General features: G+C 43.9%; 1 protein-coding gene across 1 annotated transcript in view; it reads right to left on the reverse strand.

Annotated features, from left to right (window-relative positions):
* Window positions 1-24,031, reverse strand: part of kcnh2b (potassium voltage-gated channel, subfamily H (eag-related), member 2b) — a 271,728-nt gene that overhangs the window by 128,591 nt on the left and 119,106 nt on the right. The window contains exons 4-7 of the mRNA XM_086305360.1: window positions 8,365-8,520; window positions 6,991-7,207; window positions 6,358-6,689; window positions 6,066-6,277 (exon numbers count right to left, since the gene is read on the reverse strand). Of these exons, the coding sequence (XP_086161486.1) occupies window positions 6,066-6,277; window positions 6,358-6,689; window positions 6,991-7,207; window positions 8,365-8,520 (917 nt within the window). The remainder of the gene's footprint in view (window positions 1-6,065; window positions 6,278-6,357; window positions 6,690-6,990; window positions 7,208-8,364; window positions 8,521-24,031) is intronic.

A 24,031-nucleotide genomic window follows, 5' to 3' on the forward strand; every position in this document is an offset into this window, starting at 1 on the left:
GGTTCTTGGTTAAAACATTTATTTAGTAGAAGACATACACATAGTCTCAGTGAGCTTCTGGTCTGGTAAAAGGTCAGAAGTGCAACAGGTGAATTGAGAAAGAGCATTTGAGGACGAGACACAGACAGTAGGTGAAGAGGTGACACAAAGAGCATGTGAGGTCAACACACACACACACACACACACTTTAAATTAGATTTATTTAGAGGAGAGGTTAGTTATGTTTGGCTGTAACTGCAAAATTGTCTTGGTAAAAGAGGAACCGTTTCTTGGTGTCTCGGCAAGAAAGAGGAACAAGACAAGAACTGAAAGGTAGACAGGAAGGGCTAGCCATGAAAATAGAAGATGATTTTCTAGGTGAAAAGTCATGATGATGTTGATCTGATCTATGTATAAAATGTATCTGTGACGCATGAAGGGGCGTCAGTAAACAAACCCTGATGTTATAAAATAATTGTTTGTGCTTTAGTAAGTCGAAGATCAATTGCTGTGTTCAGTGATCTTCCCACATGTGAATTAAAATCTTCGTTTGACTTCACCCGGCCGGACCAGTGTGGTTATTTTTCGATCACCTCTTGTACCCTTTCTCAATTCTTGAATCTTAACACAATCCTTTTGTTTGATTCACGTTCTTCAAGAGACTGACAACATGCTTCTTTGTTTCTTTGTGGGTCACTAAACTCACATGGAGGAAGCACTCCATCAGTTTGAGGCATTGAGGCAGAGCCGCTGAGCAGGTGGCTAAATTACAGTGTGTCACATGCTTCCAGACTCTATTCTAGCCCATTTAACTGACAGATACTGGGACGCTCAGGCATGTGCTTTTCTCACCCAATTATTAAGACGTTGGAATTTAAAAACTGGTCCCAAATGATAAAGATAACCCAACTCAAGAAGAGACAGGGCACTGCAAATGTCTGCAAACATGAGGATTGTTTGAGCTATCCAACACTTACTAAATCCGATGTTTGCAGAGTCTTTTTTCTTTTAATTGCTGCACAGCACAACCTATCCTCCGACGATGGTTCTATGACAAACACGTGGTGACGGTAAAGGGATGTATACAGTGTGTGCAGAATAAAGTGTATTCAATATAAAAGGTTTTATAATGGCTATCAATCGTAAACAACACCTGCAGATGTTAAAAAAGAAAAGCGTACGGCTCAGTAACACTTTGCTATAACCCCTCACTTCTGTCCTATTTAAAGGACGTAACCCTGCTGTGGGACTTTGCCAGAGGTGCATCTCTCACCAAAACAACTGCAGAGCCACATTAGAGTACCCCCCACCCCCCAGTGCTCGGTGCTTTCTAAGCAAAAAATATGTGGTCCTACTAAAAATACCTGCTTTAAAATCATTCATGCCACACGCTATTCAGAGAGCTAATGCATACTCATGACCCTATGCAAATGTTCATCATCAGACTTTGACTAATAGGGAATTAATTAATGCAACAACGGGGAGCAGAGCCACAGTGTGCACTAACAAACAGAGCAGGGGCATGCAGGGAATCTAACTCTGATCAAAGCCCCTGGTTTACTTTTAATCTTAACAAAACATGGTTTTAAGTTTGCGGCAGATTGTTCCTGGTGCATAATTAAAGCTCGACTGTGACATTGCAGTAGTTTTATAACACAGCATCCAACTCTAAAGCATTTCAGCTGCTGTAAGTGGGTTGAGCCCACTGCAGCTGTCAAAGGATGTCTATGTGCCACTTTTTAAAGCCAGTGTTAGAAAATAGGATTGATGCCCTGGCATGTGTGGAACAGCAAAAACAAAAAAAGAAGAGAATATGCTCACTTAGTTCTTGTCCAGTCGGTGGACAAATGCACAGCCTGCCTACTGCCTGACACTCCAGATGGTTTTGCACACAGAACTATGTGGGATGTTTTGGCAGGTAATGGGAGACACCTTTTGTCTATTGCTGTATCACAGGTGGCATTTAACCAATCAGATCAGCGAACCACCACCCGTGAAGACAGCTGGTGAATCAAACTCAGCTGAGAGAAGAGGGAAGCATGTTTTCCACTGAGGAAACGTTCATCTTTGTTTGAACCCTCTGTGGTTCTCATTAACTTAATATTTAAGCAGGGATGGACACTAATCTCTTCAGAAGCCTTCATGGTTGTTTTTAAAGGACTGTCGTCACACAGGAAACACACCTGTAGATGCCATGAGGTTCTGCCGCAAGCTCACCTGCAGAGACAACCTCTGGCTGTTGAACCATAACTTCCTCAGTCTGTGCAAGCAACTTTACAGAATCAATATCTGTAAATGTTACATGCATGCAGTGTTTCAGTACATACACTTATATATTAAGCACTTTGAAGGCACAGAAGACGAGGCACACACTGTATCAATACCCATCCCAACTTTTCCTTTCCTCATGTTCTGCAAAATCAGCTTATTGATGGAATATGTCAGTCTGTAACAGCAGTATACATCCAGTGCCCTATATTCATGCTCCCTGTGCAGCACAGCTCAGAGCTCACGCTGGCTTCACACACAGGAGAAACATGGATTATGGCACACAGAGAGTTTGAGACCATTACCACCAACAATGACTAAGTTGATTAGGGTTCCTTGATTTATGTGCGTGTTTGTCTGCAGAAATATATTCCAGTAAAACATTGGAGCCTAAGCTGGCTCAGACAAACGCACCAAATAAATCACTTTAATTAAGACTATTTTTGTCACTCCACACCACGGTGCTCAGCAAAAATCTTGCACAAATGTCACCTCATTTTTAAAAACACTTCTTATGGGTAAAAGTTATTATATCCATAAGAGCTAAAGTGTGCAGTTCAACCTGCATTAATCCAGCTGCAAGACGTTCATATACAGGGTATATACTACTGGCTCACAACCTCTCTCTGACTGCATATATAGCATCGGCCATTTTCAAATGTTGCAGAGTTTGTGAAAGACACACATGTGTGTCGTTCAGCATTGCTCATTCTTCACAGTATTAAAGTGCAGAATGCTAGTTAAAAAGCAACGTCAGTTTTATAACATGCTCCTATTGTGCTGCAGTGTTGAACAGTTACAGGGTTAGCAGGTTGCTTTAGTAAAAACAGTGATGCCGTACTCCCAGGAAACTAAAACAAAACATTTAAAAACTACCCAGACTACTTTACGCTTTATGGCGTGTCATGACTGTTGCACTGCAGTGCTGCTGCTGGCACCTTGTGGAGTCACAGTCTGAGTTAGCTGCTGCGCTCTCACTGATAGAGAAGGATGGAAAACACCTTTTGTTTTGTTTGCACCGATAAATGCTGCTGCCTGCAAGCTGCAGTCAGAACATTATTCAGTTTTTGCTTCTATAGTGTAAAAGTCATATAGTTTCCTCGAATTATCACGATACAATGTGAAGGTTATACCAACAAACCCTACTATCCACACAACACTTCCAGTGGAAGCTGAGCTCAGCTGCATGTGCTGCGTAATCCTCTAAAGCATTACATTGCACATCTCTCCCACTCTGTTTCTACTTTGGAAGTGAACCTGCGCATCACTGTTTGGCCTGCAAAGACCAGCAGAGCTCCAAGAAGCCACACTTCGCTTTTTATGGTTTAATATGAACAGTAAGACTTGTGAAATGTAGAAAAATGGGTTTTAGTACTGCAACCTCACTCTTTCAGAGATCGGTGGCTCATCAGAAACAAAACAACTTCCTCATCATAGCTTTAAACAGACGCTTCATCAGTAACACACACATACGCATTTATTCCGTGGACTTCTCATGAGGGAGTGACACAAGTCATTTCTTTATCAGAAAATGCAGAATGCTGCAATTTGCAAAGGAGAGAAGAGGCAGAAATCTAGTTTGTCGCCCCACTGTGGGGTTTCTGACACACTTACAACGCTGCCACATAGAATGGGAGAAAGTAAATGCGACACACTGTGTAGTAAATAATGACAGGCGCAAAAGTCATCACCACTACAACAAAGAATTACAACTTCTGCGATGCCACATAATCGAAACACAATTCTTGCATTTGTTTTTAAAAACACTGGAGTGGAAACAGAAAAATCCATCAGCCTTAAAAGCGTTGATTGCACACGTCTCCCTAACATCACAATAACACGACTACACAACAAACTATATTTCTTCGGTAAGATCTTTAGGAGATAGTAATGATGGGTCCTACAGCTCTGCTGCTGTGTGCCATCCATGGCTCCATTTATATCTTAATGTCAATAATTGTATTTATTTATTTATTATATTATATAACTGCCCTTCTATGCAGCCCCACAATGTTTCTGTTTCAGTGTTTCTTATGCATACACCATGTATATCGTTCATGTTGTAGTCTAGTTAGTTAGTTAAATAGTAAGTTAAATAACTGTTCATTATGACACATGACTATAGTCACCAAGGCCAGGAGCATCGCTGCATTGTACATGTTTGTCCCCCAAAAAGACTTCTGCTTTCAGGGAATCGTCTCATGCTTCACTACTGAAATATCTGTCCACTGTTTAAACTGCGTAATACGTCAGTCAGCACACTTCTATACCCCCATACAGAAGGTCAGTTTGAGTGTGTGCAGCTCATAAATGTGCAGAATGTCTGCACGAGTTCTTCCTCAGGACATCAGATGTTTTTGAAACATGTAAATTATTTAGCCTTGTTTGCCGTTCAGCATCTTCTTCTCTGCTGCTCCGAGGGATCGCTGCGCTTGTCATCACCTATTTGATGCTGCCATCTACAGGCACAGCCCGGAAAGGCAGGCGCTCTGCTCACAACAAGCCCTGTTTGCCAGGCATTTGCCACACAGACTGAAGAGTACGAAGCTTTAAAGCTCAACCACAGTCGTACATTCAGCTGAGTCTAAAGGTACACTGATCCCTGAATAGACTGACAAACAGCAGACTCTGGACTCCACAGTTCAGAGGTCAGAGGGCAGGCGGAGGCAGTTCTTTAGGGGACTTTTGGGAACGTATGGGGCTTCACAACAAATATAGAAAAACACTCAGCAACTATGTGATGTTATTAGGGGCTCTTGTTTCGTAGGATTTCCTTTTCCTTCCACATGACCCCCTGCTGTTCTTCTTCTCTCTTCTCATTCAGTAAAATCGTGCAGGAGGGAGGTTACACGGATGTCAGACATATATGTGCTGATGAAACCACCTCGTGATTTTTCCTTTCTTCTAACAGCTCTATAAATAGCACTCTATAACATTTGGAGACACAGCTGGTAACTGCACCACTGGCTAATACACACACACACACACACACACACACACACACACACACACACACACACACACACACACACACACACACACACACACACACCCTTTGATTTTGCCAGCTGCACCTTAGCATGATAACGTTTCGATAGAAGTAAAGCCCTCTGGATCTTGCAGGAGATTCAGGCGTTAATAAAAAAACATAAAAACGTTACTTTGCTAACAAAAAGCAGATTATTATGCAAATATCAATCAGATGAAGATGTCACTTCTGTAAGAACACATACTGGGACGCAGAAATATGCATATGTAAAGTCTATATAGCAGTTCAAAGACTCAGCACACTGTGAGCCAAGGACAGGTAATCTGTGATGGCACATCCCAGCTCACAGGCTCATCATCATCCTCTGAGTTTAAAAACAAACAAAAACAATCCTCAACTGCATCCAAAGTAGACAAGAAGCTGGTCTGGGGTGAGATGCCTTGCTTGGTAAATGCAGCAGTCGGTAGCACAGCAGAACAACGACTCCGATGAGCCTGTCCTGCCTTTAGAAGTTCAGTACAGGTGTCTATTGCGTCTTTTTAAGCAAATTACGTGAAAAAATACAGTTTTTCATGTGTGCAGAAGTACATGCTTATGCCTAGCCTCTGGACTGTTAGAAGTAAGCAGATTACTGGCCTACCACCTTTCAGCATCATCATCTCTTTGAAACTCGGTCAGTGGCCTTCACTCAAGCACTTTTTGCCCCGAAACACTTACAACAAGTGCAAATGGCTTGCAGGCCCTTGATGATTTATGCAGGCTGGCAAAATGTCACAAAAATAATGCCTCTGCTGGACATCGGGCACACTGCACATGGACTGTGTCCTACCTGTGTGACCTTCTCTGTGACGTTGTGTGTCCGGTCAATGAGTTTGCAGGGTGCTATGATGTCCATCTCCCCCGAGGGCAGAGCAATGAGTGGGTCCGGTTTGAAATCCACAAAATTGAGCGTGATCTGAGGGATTTTGGAAATGGTGCGGTACCGCATGAGGTCAGAGTCTGACGTGGAGTTCAGTATGTTCAACTTGCTGTTTACTGCACCTGGAAATATGCAAATGAAGTTCAACAATCAGGTAAGAAAACCAGCAGGAAAACATTTGATCCCACCTGCGCCTTCTCACCGGTGCTGCTGCTGGCCGGCCGGATGCTTGGCCGCCGGTTCTTCCGATCCCATTCCGGCCTCATGGCCTCGATCTCGTCTACGGAGGAGGCGCGACGCATGCTGTGAAAGCTTTCTCGCGAGCGGCTGTGCGACAGAGAACAGTTGGAGGCCGAGCCTTCGGGGTTGAGGCTGAGCCGGTGGTGGGGTGCTACGCAGGGTGTGGAATGGGTGAGGGGACCCACCAGGTGGGCTCCGTGAGTTTGATGTGGTGGAACGGCTACTGGAGGCTCAGAGCACAATAAGGTGCGTTGGTCTTCCTGGCGGTCTTCAGGCCAACTCTGTAGCGCTGACCTGGGAAACACAAACAACGAATATTTCCAGATCCGAGAGACTCCAGTGTCCTGGTAATCAGCCAGGACACTGGACATTGTTGACTGAAGTCAAAGAATTTCACAATGAGCTCAAAAAGGCCATAAACACGAGAGATGAATCCCTGTGACTGGAGTTAGCAGAGGTGATGAGGCACAGACAGCTGGCAGCTTTGCAGCCAGTGTCTGCAGCAACATGTAGCTTAAAGCTGAAATTAACTTTAGAGTGATTTTAGAATGTGAACATGTTCATCTCTGCAGTAATGTTGAAATCAAGCATCTACCTGCTTCCACTCAGCTTCTCCTGGTGATTTGGTGGCAGTGGGGGGAGGGGCAGAAATTCCCCCAGACCTAAGGACTCGGGGCTACGGTGGTCCTCTGGGTGTAGCGACACCGGCGTTGCTGTGGGGATGTGTCCGGCCTCTGCGTCGTCCAGAGAAGCTTTACTGTTGGACAGGGAGCGCAGCAGGGGGAGACGCAGCTTGAAGCCTCGTGGGCGACCTGGTGGTGAGACGGAGGAGGGATAAGACTATTAACCTGGAGAGTGACAGGTGCACCTCCAATATGGCAGAAATGGGTATTATATTAGAATAGTGAGACAAGCACAAACAGCTGGAGCATGTTTTCAGTGGTAGGCGTCATGCTAGGACAGAGAAAGAGCTAAACATGCATCAGCCTTCAGAATAAAGCTGCAAAACCAATCGACCAGAATGCAGGGGCAGCAACTCGGATTAAAATGTGGGCTTAGCCACAAAGTTATGAGATACTTGATTCCGGATATTGCTGTGTCCTATTCCAGATGCTGCTCCCCTGGGTTATCCCTCTAGGACATTAAGAGCATAGATCGACAGCTAACACAAATATTCAGGATTTACAAGAACAAAAGCATCTAATAATAGCAGGACCACCTGGTCTATCTGGAAGGCAGAATGAACAGTTGATCCAGGTGAAGCAAAGTGAGCATCACGTCCAATTTGGATTAAAAAACATGGGAATTAAATAAGCAGCAATACATCCCGAAAATGTTCCACACTGAGCCACAAACGACACTCACTCTACTTATACCTCACTAAACCAAAGAGAAAACACAATCAGCTGTGTGGAGCACGCTGTCTCATTGTGCATCACGGGCCACATACACAACATTGTGATATTAGGGGACACACAAGTGAAGCTGCCCTTTCTGTTCAACTACAAATTTAGCTGAGATGCCAAAATATAAGAAAACAGTTTTAATTTTTCCACATGCTAAACAAACGCTGCTGCAGTACAAGAAATGTGTCAGTGTGATTCTCTGGACTTAAACTATAAGAAAAAAATGGTGAAATGAAAGAAAAAGTCGTGGTAGCTCATCACCCCGACTGTACTGCAGTTACAGAGTAATTACAAATTACACATGTCACTTTTACATTAATGTTTTTTACTTCCCAAAGGGTCACACCGTCACACTTTCTGTCTAGTGGGCCAGATTTGAGTTTTTGCTGGGCCAACTCTGGCCCAGGGCCTTATGTTTGACACCGGTGGTGTAATAACAGAAACGAAAGCTGCATTCACATAAGGGCGTCAGAGATGCTTTTCTTGTCTTTGTGTAAATGGTGACGTTACAGGAAAAGCACAGAGAAGAACAGACAAACATCAAACGTTGCGCTCGTGGTTACCTGTGACGAGCCAGGTGGGCAGGCGGTGGTTCAGCTCCTGTTTGTGGTCTCGGAGAGACTCGTCTGTCATGACCTCGAAATTGAGGATGAACATGATCACCACGCCATCCTCGTTCTTCACTGGCACCACATCCACCATACACAGGATGCACTGGCCTGCAGGGGGCAGAGCAGCAGATGGGGCAGGTTACGATGGCATGCACAGGCAGCGAGGCTGGGTTTAAAACTTGATTTCAAATTACTTTACAGTGGTGGTGTTACTGGAGCAACATCAAAGCACAGATAAGAGCAGAATTCAGTCAGAGTTCAAGCTTTGTGTAATGACTTTGTGAACGTCTACATAATCAGTTTGTTGAATCGTGTGAGCGTCTCAAATGCATCCGTGCATCTCACACTGTGAATTACAAAGGCCTGCTTTCACACACACACTCAAATATACTAAAGTACACGGTTCTCTCTCCTTATTAAATGTGCATCTGTGTTTAATCAGCTCACACACCATCTTCCATACGAGGCTAATCTGCCAAACGAGTGCTAAAACAGCTAAGTAAGCGTGAAATGAAACCACACACAGGAGAGCGTCGCACAAACACAAAATAAGCTGCTATTCTGCTTTTGACACCATGAATGTGAGCTTGCAATTGCATTAACATGCATGTATACACACAGCAGTATCGTCATCATCCTCATCAGCAGCGTGATGTAAAATGATGATCTGACTGAAAGAAGTGAAGACAAAACTGTTGCAACATAGTATCAAAGTGGAGGAAATTCCAGGACATCTATTACACACATTCTGTGTACACAGTGAAATCTGTGAGTTTCCTTCTGTCCTTGAAAATGAGCAGAAACTCGACTCAAGTATCAGTCTGGCTAACGAATCTTATCTCCAAGCAGACATCCTCACAGACATCCCGAATATGACAGCACATAATACAAAATTACACATGAAAAACATTCTGAACTGAGTCAAACATATCAGTCCATCATATATGTAAATAAGGTTGTTCCACTTGGTTATTAAGAAAAGCTCAACCACACATATAAGATACTGGTTCCTGAATTATGTGGCAAATGAGCACTGGGCCCTTATTCAAAGAAGATCATGAGATGCACACTGAAAATATAACTGCAAAATATTCCAAAAACTCCAAATACATGATACATAGATGCATGCCATGATTCAAACAGTACAGAAAGTGGACATGTGAACTGTTTGTTTCTTTTCATGTTGAACAGAAAGGATTTAATCCTATAAATTTACTCTCAAATATTCTTGTTTTACTGAAAATGATCCATGAAGTATGTCCTCCTGTTGCACGCTGTTTAAATACATTTTAATCGGTTTTGTTGACATTGTGATTCGAAACATCACACCAGCAAAACCTACAGTGAAATGCATCCAGTCTGCAACATCAACTTAAAGTGCACGAGCGTTTTGAGAACTTAAGCTTTTTAGTTTTGCACCGTAATCCTTCTTTTCTTATCTGTCGCCTTTAAACATGGATGCCAAACAAAGTTTCTTTCAAATTCCCTCTCATACCTGATCTGCCCGTCTGCAACTTACCTGCAGAGTGATGGTCAGTGAGCACCCTCGCAAACGGAAGCTGTGGCAGTTTTCGCAATATGGAGCACTTGGGTATTCCGTGCAACCCAACGTGCAGGATCTACTGCATGCCTGCCTGACCCACCCACCAGCCTGCCATTCATCTCACATCATTGCTGGAGAGTAGGGCGAAATCCGATTGGACAACAGCATAATCCCAACACAGGAGGGGAAAAAATATGAAACCCAAGGGAAAGTAGAGGATTACACCATCTGGCCATATCAGCGACGCATATAAACATGTGCCAGTTGAAATGCGTGCTTATATGTGCACATGTGTATAGATGACCAGGCTGATGTTCATTCACAAGTCACTGGGTCGTGTCCATTCATGTCATTAACAGCGTTCCCTGTGCATTTGTAGCTTTTTTCTTCTTCTCTTTTTTTAATCGCTGAAGGTGTTGGAGCATCACCCCCAAAGCTGCTTTACAAAGCTCTGCATCCACGTGGCAAGGACAACGTGCACACAATCTAGAAATTTGAAAGCTTTGCTTTCCTCCGCAAGCGACTGTCCCGTGAAAAAGTGAGTGAGAAGTAAAAGATATTGCAGAGAATATGTCTGAGAAGATCTTTCAATAATGCTTCAGCTATTAAGTAATTTGAACTCTTTTATTATTTTTCTGAGTTAAATATGAACAATCATTCATATTCATTCACTGAACTGATGAAGAAACAGGATGGAGTGTGTCTGTGTTCGGGACTGGCACTGGGAGTGCACCAGCTTGGGCTTGTGTCTCCTCCAGCAGATTCTTTGAAAAATACTTGAAATTATAATATTATCAACAGATTAATGTGGATTAAATCTTTCCCTCACTGATATAATTACATTAGAGACATTAATAATCCGAGGACTAGCTCCTAATCTAATAGGAAATCATTACATGTCCCATGTTTGAGTCAGGATCATTCCTGTATACATGGGAACACTTTGGAAAGCTGGAAAGTTTGTGGGTGACAGATTTAGTAATATTTACTAATATGTACACTAACTAACATGAATGCACGCATGCACTGAAGTACAAAAGCAACCTGGACTCCCACTCTGGTTGCAGGGCCTCCTCATTAACACCCAGGAGGAAGCCACTGTGTTATTACTGTCTTAGCTGTTCCCAGGACTGTGCTCTTCTGGACAGAGATCTCCGCTGTTGTTCCCGGGATCTGCTGGAGCCACTCGCCTCGCTTGGGAGTCACTGCACCGAGTGCTCCAATTACCACTGGAACCACTGTTACTTTCACCCTCCACATCCTCTCCAGCTTCTTCAGAAGTACCCCAGCATTGGTACTTCTTAAGCTTCTCGTGTTCCTTCTTCCTGATGTTGCTGTCATTCGGAATCACTACATTCCGAATGACAGCAACATCAGGAAGATATATATCTATATGTACATAGCGCAAACCACTGCAACAGTTGCCTCAAGGCGCTTCGACTGTAAGGTAGTAACTCCATAGCATACGAGTGAAAACCCTGAGAATCACATGATCCCCATGAGTAGGCACGGGGCGACCACAAGAAGGAAAAGCTGCCTTTAACAGGAAGAAAGCTGACTGCAAAACCAGACCGGATGATTGAGCATGCATCAAAATGGGAATATGTTACCTTTCAAATCAAGTTACAGCTATTCTGTCCCTAGAAGTTGCTCTCTTATAAGATTTCTATTTGGATTTGCCACATAGGTGAAATTTCCTTCTGACGGGTTAGATGTGACCTTACTCTAAGCCTATAAACCCAACCTGTAACAGGTGACTGTCCACCTGGTGGATGCTGACAGGTTTCATTGCTGTTTAAGGGTTTAGAAAATGTTAGGGGTAGAATCCGTGTGTGGTTAGGCACTCGGTGATGGTTTACATTAAACAGCAGATGCATTACAGCAGCGACAGATTACCACAGATATAGGTCTACATGTGCCCTACATTTTTCAGCGTGGTGCAAATGGAGGATTACGCCTACGTACTTCAGGAACATCAGACCTTTCTTAATGTTGACCCTCATACCGTCTCCGTCTACTGTGAAAGATTTCCTCCGAGAGCATCTGAAACGAGCTGAGCTCTGAGGTTAACGGGGCAAATGGCATTTCATCTAAATGCTCCGCCTGGATTTATTCCAATTCAACATGTTCCAGCTGATAATCTGATTCACCGTTGCTGATTTACAAAGCTCTAGGAGATTATTACAATGCACTAAACACATAAAAAACTGCACATGGCAGACCCAGGGATAGCCCAGCATCATACACAGCAGTGTAGACAACTACAAGGACAAACACTGTGAAATGTAACATTTAAAAGCTTACTTGGATTTATTAATCAGATGGATTATTTATCAATAAGTGAGAAAATAGTTCCTACCAATATTCAGAAAGGTTTTGGGGGACAAATTAGAAACGTATCCTTCCTTGTAAAGATGAATTCAATTCAATTATATGGAACCAAATCACAAAAACAGCTGCCTCACGGTGGTTTGTACTGGAAGATATACGAGCCCCTACAAGCTTGCACTGGTGACAGCGGGACAGCATGAACACAACTGATCTCTACAATGTATCCACTGCCAAAAAGTACCAAAAATGACTCAAGTGGTTTAGATCTATGTTTCCATAAACCTTTTGCTATGGCGATCTCCCACATGTGCGTACAGGTAGTCGACCAGCACTGACTGGTACGGACTTGGAGCGTAGTGGATCCTGTGGTGAAAACCTTGAAACATTAACAGTGACTGTGTCATTACGCTTACTAAAAATCCAGAGAAATACATGCACATAATGGACGAAAAGAGAAAACAATCAAAAATAGATGTAATGAAATGAAGCAAATGATTTATTTCCCCATTTGTATTCGCCATGCACACAGGATACTCATTTAATCATCATGACTGACGGCGTGGCATACAGTACTCTTCCCTGATAGGCTTAGAGGGACAAGGTAGGAAGGATTAACTGCTGAGGAAGATCTTTTTTCCAGCTTAGTAGGAGATGACAGAGGATTGGAGGACAGTAAACAGAGATTAGGCTGCCCTGAAGTAATCAGATGTGAAAACACACCTAACTGCGAAGGCCAACGCTTCCTTCAATGTTATAACTGCACTGAGTTGGATTAGAGGTCAGGGTCACTCCCGCTGCTGCGGAGCCCATCAGGCAGCTTCTCCCTTCTGTGCTGGGTGAAGGCAGTGATGAATGTATTTATTTCTTTATGAAACACTGCTCTCCGACATAACAAACGTATGAACTCCTCTGTACTACCACTGAATGCTGAAAGCACAGCCATGTAAGTTCTACACCTGCACTATCATTGGGACTTCAATGTAAAGTTCTGCATTGGCGCCTCCTACTGGACGACAGCTGCCTCTACACACAGCACAGCGCAGACGTCACGTATCCCTGTGTGCGTTTGTAGGAATTATGCTGACTGAACTCTAAACAGTGAGGTGCATCCCTGTAAGCAGCTTTGGCTCTCACACTGCTTTTCTTTTGTGTTCTTTTGAAATAAAATAAATATTTGATTCTAGCGATTTTTCTAAAAAATATTGGTGTTACATCAAAAAGATTTACAGATGCCACGGGCAGTATATTTTATTTAGCATAAAAGGAGCATGGAAGCACGTTAAAACTGTTTTCTTCTTGTGGTCGTGGTCAAATACAGTGCCGGTTACATAAGTCACAGCTGTTCCAGCCCTGCAAACAGTGTGGACGGGCTTCTGCCACAGTGCTGCTACAGTAAGTAAATAGCTGCATTTTCATCAGGACGGGAACATTGCTTCTCAACGCTGTTAGCCCGTGTCCACTGTCCATTAGAGACAATAGGATAAAGAACATGAATCTGTGAGTGCTACAGCGATGTAAGAGGATGAGCTCTGCTGTATCACACACACAGTGACAAAGTGCACATCACTGTTTAGCAGAAAAAACTTCACATGTTCGCTTCCACACAGATTTTTTAAAGGGTAGCTTCTGATGTTGCCGGTCACTTTCAGAACCCCCCAAACCCCACTGTCAGACTATACTGACAACCACATTTTCACAACTGTCCCAACATGTCATTGTTCTTATTTTTAGCTGATAGCACCCACAGAAGAAGTGACAGGGTGAGGGAGTCAGCATGGGTTGATGGATATGCACTGCAAATCAAAAGAGAGCTGCAGAAAACGCTGCTATAGATTACATGTTGCTCTGGACTTCATTGTAGACAGCTGTAATCTTTCCTTTTCCTTGGCGGGGAGGAAGCAAGAGATTAGAGGGGTTCCTCTTGGAGATGGTGAGAAATGACTCTGATGATAAAGGCAAATGAAACAAACGCAGCAGGTCGGGCGGGAGGTTTTAACGAGCACACTCGGCACGTTTTACTGTGGAGGCTGGATCCTTACTGTATCCCTCTGTTCACTGCTCTGCATATAAAAGAGTCAGCGAACCACTAGGTGGCAGGGCACAACAACTGCTTTGGAGGAGATATCCATACTCATAAATGCACACGCACCCACACACACAACCTGGCCTGCTGTATATATTACCTTTAGAAACAGAGAGGCATGGAACTAATCTGGCTATACTACACCGCCGCATCGAGCCTCATGCAGGTGTGTTATTGGAAAAGGGCTGGGCAGGGAGCTGGATGACAGAATGGAAAAATTAATTGGTGAATGGGCGCCTGTGTGTGTGTGTGGCTGACTGTCAGTCACACTCTTAATATGGTTCTGCAACCACACACATACACACACCTTCACCATCCTTCTGATCTTGGCCACCAGCTGTTCTCTGATATGTGATATAACATTACACAGCGATACTGATGCCACACGACTGACCCCTGCATCCATTTCTGGAGTGTTTTTGTATAAGAAGCAGCAGGAGGACAAACTAGTCCAGATAACAACTCATCAGCCTCCTTCATCTGTAACAGAGACAAGTAGGCAACAGGTGTGTCAATGTGGCGAAGTCCTAAAAAGGTGCGTCTGACTGTGCAGGTGTGAATGCCGTGAGCATTTAGAGGCTATACAAATATGTCCTATGAAGCCCATACTGAGTGACTCGGTCTGCCCCCTGTTGGTGGAAAATGAGAAATAATGTTGTGTAGATGTAGTGAGACTGTGCATATGATTGATGCAGTGAAGCTGAGGGGACCACGGTGGCTGGGAAGTTGACAAAGCTCCAGACTGACAGAGGGATCCATTACAGCGGCGGCCCGTCCCACGGGGCACCTGTCCTGGATGAAGCATGAGGTGTGGTGCTGTGAGTGGAGCTTGTTCTGTGGTGTTTATTAAGGCCCAGAAACTTTAAGATGGATTAGTACAACGGCAAATCTTCAACTGCGGGGTTGTTCCGGAAACGTAAAAGCTATTTGCGATTCAAAAACTAGACTCTAGAGAAAGTAATTCTGTGAGGTAAGGTGGAAATGATTTTACCCGTCAGGCGTTTTTTAACATTCAGAGACAGTTGCCACTGAGTGGCTCAGAATAAATGAACACAGCATGGATGGCAGACAGGCTTTTAAACATTTCAACTGCAATCTGATAAAGTGAGAGCGTGATAAAAGACAGAAGTCGCTACCGTCCAACTGCCATAAAACCTCAACATTTGTTTAAGGGACTTGCTGTTTGAAACACACTACAGGGCCTCCATTGTTTTGACGAGAAAGCCAAAAAAGTATTTACATAAATCGGGAAATTGATCAATACGGTGTCTCCTAAACTCCCTCACTGCCATGTTATATTAGTGCAAAGACAACCTTGTTTCCAGATCTTTCCCAAGCTTCATTACAGCTGCCCCTTCACAACTGATGAGGTGGAGAGACGAGAGAACGAGAGGGATGGACAGTGTTGGACTGTAGAACAGCTTTGAAATTCATATGAGCTGTTCGCACTAAAGTAAAAAGCACCATCACTTCATGTGGATATCCTCTCGGCGCCAGCGGCGGTCTCAAGGCTGGAGCTGAACAAAACACCCTGATAACGAGATAGTGTTTAGTCTGTTCTTCCCATTCCATGCAAGGCCACCTGGGTTGGCTGGAAGACTGTTTACTTAGCCTGGCAGGGCGAAGGACACTGTCTCAGCTGAACTCTGGACACGCACACACATACATATACACTGATATGCACACACTCATCCCCCCCCTCCCTTTCCAAACGCCTTCGACGCTTATTCCCTTCCGATGCTGACGGTGGATCAAGGAGACCAGCGCACAGGCTGCAGTACTGTCTAAATCGGCTGTCTCTCACCTTTACCCCCCCTGTAGCTTGTCATGTGTTTCTTTGGTGTATTAAGAGTTGTTTCATGTGCAGAGGTGTTTTTTTCTGTTCTCAAACTGATCTCCCTGTTGGAGCTCAGTCTGAGAGGAGTTACTTTTTCCTCCTTATCTTTCCTCATGTGGTGCATTTTCCATTGTTATACCTCTCTGACCTGTCTCCCCAATGTGATGTTTGTGTAATGTATGTATGGTCGGAGGGTAAGATGGCGCCGCCATTGCGTGCAATAGGTCGGCAGCCTTATGAAATTTCCCCGTGTGGGACTAATAAAGGTATATCAAATCAAAAATCAAAAATGAGGAGTCCGACGCCGACTGGGATCTTCGACGCTCACGTCTGATCACAGCTCAGTAACCAAGGAAAAGAGGACGTGTAATGAGGGTCAAAAGTTCACGGGAGAAACGTGCTCCCATCACAATTACTTCATGCCCGCTCAAAATACATTACACACAAACACACAAGCAAACACAGCATTAGAAACTGATTTATGCGCTCCACAGGTATCACCATCTTTGTCGCACGCATTTTGGATTTATTTTGAAAGCATTGCCTGTAAAGTGCCAGAGCTTCCTCTATAAATCCGTATCCATCAGACCCAGTGAGAGTAAGTTCAACTGGACACACTGTTATTAGGTATAACTTCAAACCTAATGCTTTTGCTTCTTTACTGTCAGATATATACAGTCGGAAAAGTGGATGCTCATTTTAAGTTCAAAAGATGAGTTAAGCACCAGTTTCCTTGAGCCTGCTGGGTCCCGCTCTGGGGCTACAGGAGCACAACATAAGGGTTAAAGGAAAGTGCCGCGGTCCACGAGGCCACATCCAGAAGCCAATTTACAGGTTAAGGTGATTTTATTGCTACTAAAAGCGGAAATCTTTAAGCCGGAGTGAACAAAGGCCAAAATAATAAAGCAAACAAGCTATTCCAAAAGGGGAAAACCAAACAAAAGCAGCACTACCCCCGAACTCCCCAACTGAATAAACAAGAGAAAAAGTACAGAAAATAATAAGGCAGGTCCCCTCTGCTGCTTCAGATTATCTACAACAATATACTTAGCAATTCTCTGAAGTCGGACATGCAAGTTTGTCATAGATGGTTTGCAGGATAAGGAGGGTCAGCAGCTGCTGCTTGATGATGGAACCAATCAGCAGCTGGCAGCTCGCCAATCAGGAAGGACCTGCAGAGACTCTTAAAGGCACAGGACACACACGGAACAAAATCCAGCCACTGTGATCCAAAAATACGGCAACACAGCCAAAAGCTCAATTTGAAACTTTTTTTTCTACCGTTGGCTTTGATGATGTCAGTGAAAACAGATATCCCTAATGTTGTGACTGATGTGAGCACATCAGGCCCATCTACCAACAGCCTGGGTTTCCATCTTTTTACACAGTTTCCCAGTAAACGATAAAACACGTGTTTATTATAAGATATTACTCAGGCAAAGCTGCTGCTGTAAAGTCCAAGAATGATAAAACATGGAGCTGAAAATAAGCAGAATAGGTGCTTTTACTACAACTTGGCATTTGATTGTGGCATCTATGGAGAATGACTTCATTTTGGAGCCAACCTTGAATAGATATTCACAGACGTGCAGTTTAAGGGCGACTGTTTTACTTCCATATTATAGCTTTGGAGTTTACCAAGAACAACCTAAGACAGGAGCACTGAGACCTGAATCACCCAAACACAGATCAGAGACTAAAGCAGTGAGAGACCATCAAATCACAAACACCTCAGACGTGTCATTTGTAGACGCTGAGAGCGGCTTTTGCCTCGTCTACACTGCCGACTGCAATTTGAAGTTGTGAAAACAGTGTACACAGCTGTACAGCAGTTTCCCTCATGCCTACTGCCTGTTGACACGTACATCAATAGCAGTTTGTCAGTCAATACATTACAAGTGATACCGACACAGAAATGAAATGTCTGAGGGAGATACAGACACAATATAAAATGTGAAGCTGTGCGTCTGAGGCTCCAGGATGTGAGTGCCTTCATGCTCAGTTACTGTGTGTGACAGTTTAAGCCACCTGAAAGGAATCCCAGCCAAGCTGTGGACATCTCTCTACCAGAGACACTGTGTGAGACGGCGGTGTCAAACATCTCACCCACAGCTCATGTCACACACAATGTGATTAACAGATTACACGTCAGCGCCAGTGTGCAGGCCTGTATACCTGCAGCATGTCTGTTAAGTGAGACAGCACACGTGTATGCAGCTTCTAATAGGTTACATGTCAGGAGGGTTTCAGAGCAGCAGCACCTTAGAGGTCAGACGCTGAGCTCCAGCCTTCAACCCGACACCACACCAATGCACAGAGTGAAAGTAAACACTCGCTTCTAATTTTCACAGCAGATTTCAGAAAGTGAGTTTAAATTAAAAACGTTACACGTCAGGAAACAGTCTCTTGCTTTGTCTGTTACAGTAAGTTCCCTGGAGCTTTGTGAATCCCAGTCTGTGCAGCTCTTTTTGATTGCGTCATGGTGCATACAGTACCTCGTGGTCAGTGTGCATGCACGACTGCCCCATGTTATATGACCATTATCCATACTACAGTAGGCCACACAACCTATTTAAGCAGTACAGCATTTATCTGCAGTTACAAATGCATCATGCTGTGTGTATACGACCCAATGAGTGCTGCATCAAATGAATATGTAAATACTGAGCCACATTCTTCAGTGAGGATTTAATTCGACATGTTGTTGACTGCTTAATTAAAGGGCCTTGCACCTCTATCGGCTTGCCACACCAATCGGGAAACGCTCACTGAGAGATACTGGATGTGACTATTCTCTGGAAGAGCTCCTCCAATTAGAGCGACTCTGGAAGTGAGCAGGACTTGTTTCACATGAGCCGCCTGCAGTATTCTTTATTCTTCTCCAGACGTTTCATGCGCTCACCCTGTGTTAGCAGCAGGCTGCATGTTTAAGGACGCTACATATTTGCATTTGGTGAGAAAATTGAGGGAGGAAAGCAACAGGTCTAAACTATTTACCCATATGCCCTAAAAGCTGTCAACATCAAGTCGAAGGCTGTCAAACATTCATGAAGGATATTACACTGGTAGGAACTAAGAAACTCTGGGAAACAGCAATGCAGAGAAGGGTTAGATGTGATAGTCCTTCAAGTCCTGAACTTTCTAACCCGGCTGTCACATAATGAGCGACACCGCAGTGTCATTACATGTAATAAAAACTGAATCCCACTTTAAGCTCAAGTAAAGGCCATGTCACTGACATTTGTGACTTTTTAATGACTTCTCAAAATATTTAAATATGGCAGATGTAACAGATGTCATCACTTGATGGCTTAAGACTGGCCAAATTGGCACAGAAGTGGAAAGATGTACAATCAAAGGCAGAGCCAGTCCTAATAAACAGTGGACTACAGAAACACAATGAAGTGGGTCCAACCGTGTACTCCAACACTCTGGAGCAGGATGCCCTACAACTACCTGCTGCTTTAAAACATTACTGATGAGGATCCTTATGTGATGTCATGCACACACGTGATACAACCACAGACTGCACCACGTGGTTGTCAGGTGATCAGTGATCTGTGTGGCTGCGACCTTATTCACTCTGTCCAACACCGTCACCATAATTGTAACACATACAAACTGAATGAAACAATACTGTCATGTGGTTGGTGGTTACATGTCTGCAAAACCGATCACCTCCTCAAAAGGTTTCAGATGAACAATTACATGCACAATAATGTTGAAAAATATTAGTATATAGATGAAACTGCAGCTCCCTCTTTGCTTGATAACATAACAAACATTAGCTACACTCATCAAATGAATCTAATATTATGTGTGACGTCGTGAAGTGCCCAGGATTTCATAATAAAAGCATGAGAAGTATCATTCGATTTTTTTCTCCACTTTGTCATAGAAAAGATGAGAGTAGGCATGCTGTCAAATATTTAGCACATCATAGTAATGGTGAAGTTTCAATAGACCACCACAATACTCCCACTCACCTTTACCCAACAGTCCTGCTCCTTAAAGCAACCCTCAGGGCAAATTTCACACGTGTTGCTGTGCTGCTGCAGAGTGAAACTTACATTCTGACCTTGTGGGAGCAGTGAGAGAACAACGAGAAACCAAGGCTTCATTTCCTGTCTGGATCTGTATTAACTTAACATGACGATGATTCTCGTCCTCCGCTGAACCAGACAGTCCTGCACTCCCAACATTTGCAGACAGGAGAGGATACATAATTTAGAGCTTTAGGTATTCACATTAAGAATTCCCTGGCAACTCCAATACAGGTAAAGATGGATTTCTGACTGTGTGTGTGTGTGTGTGTGTGTGTGTGTGTGCGTGTGTGTGTGTGTGTGTGCATGTGTGTGTGTGTGTGCGTGTGTGTGTGTGTGTGTGTGTGTGTGTGCGTGTGTGTGTGTGTGTGTGTGTGTGCGTGTGTGTGTGTGTGTGTGTGTGTGTGTGTGTGTGTGTGTGTGTGTGCTGGCAGGACACAGGTGGAGGAGCAGTGCTGTTGAGAGGTCAGTTCAGGTTATCTGAGGAGAGGAGAAGAGCATTTGAATGAGAAATCATGCGGTCGCATGATTTTCATGGTTACTAGAAGAGAACAAAGCAGCTGGGAGACTGAGAGGCTTACATGCAATCAAAGAATGCATGCACATGTGATATGGACTGTATCACTTCAATTTACATAATTATTAGTGCATATCTTAAAACTAATATCAGTGTAAATAGATGATTTTTCTCCATTTCGTTGCCTGTAGTTCCTCTGTGTGCACTTTCTATTGCCCTCTCCATCTTTCTCCCACTCCCTCTCCTCCCTCTCTCCATCTTTTAATGGTTATGTAAGAGATCAAGATTTCTCAGCAGTATAGGCTGCATCTGGAGAGAGACAGGGACAGACGGTGCAGACATTTTCCAACGATTCTCTCTAACGTACATATCTACCTGCTTCCGGCCTTTACCCTACCCAAAACCACCTGCAAAATCTATGCTAATTTCCAACGGCTTGTGAATGCATCGCACGTCCACAGTTCAGTCCTGGCACGCTCGATCAGCAGCCGGCCTCTTCAAAAGGCAATCTGTAATAGTCTTTTCTGTATGGAGTGAGCCACTTTGAAACGCTGGTGCTCCGTGGTTCGGCTAAGTATCAAGTGTTTTTGGCAAAAATCAATTGAACTTGTTAACCGTAATGAGCCTGTCGCTTAAAGAGAAAAGACAAGCGTGAGGGGGGCGTAGAGGGAGAGGATCAAGGGCTCGGTAGAAGAGCTCGAGGGGGGATAAAAGTTGAAATGGAAATGCTGAAGTTAAATTGAAGAAGTCTTTGGGTAGAAGAACGAAGCAGAATATGTCATTGTAATAATCTGACGTGGGATGGTGACAAGACAAAAGACAGACAGGGCCATGATATCATCATCTCTTTATTTAATTAAGGATGAAAGGACACTTCAACAAACCGCGCACAGCACCTGCTCCCTAATTTAAAGGGACAGCCTCATAAACCGTGGAAACTTTGTTGCCTTGGTAACTAAGGGGAAAAGACGGTCTTGGAGGCAGAGAGAGTAAAGGAAGAGGAAAGAGTTGGGAACGGGGACTTCTGTCAAGACTGGAAGAAAGAGGGCTCAGAGGAACGTGGCGTTGCCGTGCTGATGTCACGCGACTGCGGTGTGTTTGTGTTTTTCTTTATTGCGTGCTGTCGGGAGCCGTGGGTTTATAAGCTGTGTGATAGAAACCAGAGTGCAACAGAGAGCATGAAGCTCCTCTGTGTTACCTTCTGCAGACACAGACAGGCTCCGTCCCAGCACATCTATGTCCATTGTTTTCCATCTTCCTTCCTTATGTTCCTCTCTGCCCTTTTCCTCCGTTTTCTCCTCTGTCTGTGGCCAGAGGCTAGCATGATGATGTGTAAGCCACCACCATCTATCCAGATAAGCTGTCCTCACATTGGCACGTACAACCAGGCACACGCACGCACACACACACACGCACACACACACACACACACACACACACACACACATGCACGCACACGCACACACACACGCACGCACACACACACACACACACACACACACAGCAGAGGGAAAACAATCACTAACCAGAACGGCTTCGTCTCTCTGCCTGGGGAGCAGCAGAGGAACTTTAATTTGGATGGAAGCTTCCATCGGCCAAATATCAGAGACAGGACTGATGAAGTCCAGCAGCAACAGCTTGTCTTACATTTATACTGTGTACACATACACACAAACAGACACACACTCTCATCTTTCCAACTGTGAAAATACATACTGAACTCTGTATTTCTACAGCAATACAAAAGATAAGGGGCAGAGTAGTTTAAGAAGAGAAATTATATTTGGCCTCTTGATAACAGCGGACAAATGACTTCTAACAGCTTTATAAAATCATATGGCCTGCTTCTTAGGCAACTGTTCAGTATTTCCCACACATGCAATTCATTTGGGCGTGCTGCCTAGCTATTATAATGTCCTCTCAAGTGTATTTGGCGACTCAGTCTAACATTTTATTTTCTGTTTTCTGTCCACGTGAGCTACCCCCGACCCTTCCCGTCTTGCATTTTGCTCCCGGCTGGCTCACTGTTGTGATGGTGGATATAAATTAGCTGCTTCTGCAGAGAGGATCTCATCTCGGATGGAACATGCATCAACAGTCCTCCATCTGAGAGCCACTGCGAAGTGAAGGGCCACTTTAACATGATCTTGCAGCAGGAGTTGAATTCAATCCAAAGGGTGAAAGACCAACTGCAGAAGCAGCTGATTGTAGTCTCAGTTATTTAGTAGTTAGTACTTTGTACTGTGGGAAACTCTGCTGCTTATGCATGTCATTTTCATGCTTCCATTTCCATCAAACAATAAAGGTGTGACTCATCTCAAACTCGTGTTTGATTAAGAAGCCATTGATTAAGAGGATTTGCAGGTGTTTACAGACCCGAGAGTGTTAAGATCAGTGTTAATGCACAGGTGGGCACGAGAGGGTGCTGGTGCTCAGGCTCTGGTGAGTCGGATGGCCTCGATGATGCTTCTGCTAGTTTGTCTCTGCGATGAATGTTGGAGAGGACACACGCACAGGTTCACAAGCGACAAAAAAAAGGCTAGATAAAGGGCAACCTGTAACTGGTGGCACATGTGATACTTATAAGCCTGTTTGTGCGCTGCACAGACGTGTTGTGAGTGGTTTACTTATATTTGTAATGAGCAAACCAATTCATAATTGGCCTCAATGATCCAAAACCATAACCAAGCTGCGAGGCTCATTAGTTTGATGAACATGATCATTATTCTAATCAATAGCTGACCAGCTAATGAGCCACCCAACCAAGCACGGGAACACAAAGACATTAACGATCCACGATGCAAGCATACAGCTGACGCTATATTAAACACACTCTTAGCTGAAGTTATTTATGTTCTTTTACTGCTTTGGAACGAGCTCGTGATGTATTCCCTGTGTCAAGGTGAATGGTTTATTTTTATTCTAGGGTACTTCAGCCAGCCTTAGCAATAACCTTGGACTGTAAGAGGAAGTATGACAAATCATGACTTAAACGTACAGCTTTAAAGTGCTGACACTGCAGAGTAAATCTATGTGAGAGAGGAGCACAATCTCCAAACAGCAACGACCTAAAAACTAGAAAACATTTCAGATATTTGACTAGCTTCCGCTTCAATTTCCTTTTTGAGCTCGGTGCAGATGCTGTGTTTATAGTGTAGTTAATATCAGCTTTTTGTTCTCTGTGCTGATAAACCAGGCCACAGCTGAGAACATGTGTTTGTGTGAGCTCCAGCAGCCACAGAAAGCCTCACACGCGTGTGGCTGC

Source organism: Aulonocara sp. 'chitande type north' Nkhata Bay, linkage group LG9 (assembly GCF_057382095.1).
Source record: "Aulonocara sp. 'chitande type north' Nkhata Bay isolate Kocher_YH1m ecotype deep benthic linkage group LG9, A_spYH_male_GT1.1, whole genome shotgun sequence".
Taxonomy (NCBI): Eukaryota; Metazoa; Chordata; class Actinopteri; order Cichliformes; family Cichlidae; genus Aulonocara; species Aulonocara sp. 'chitande type north' Nkhata Bay.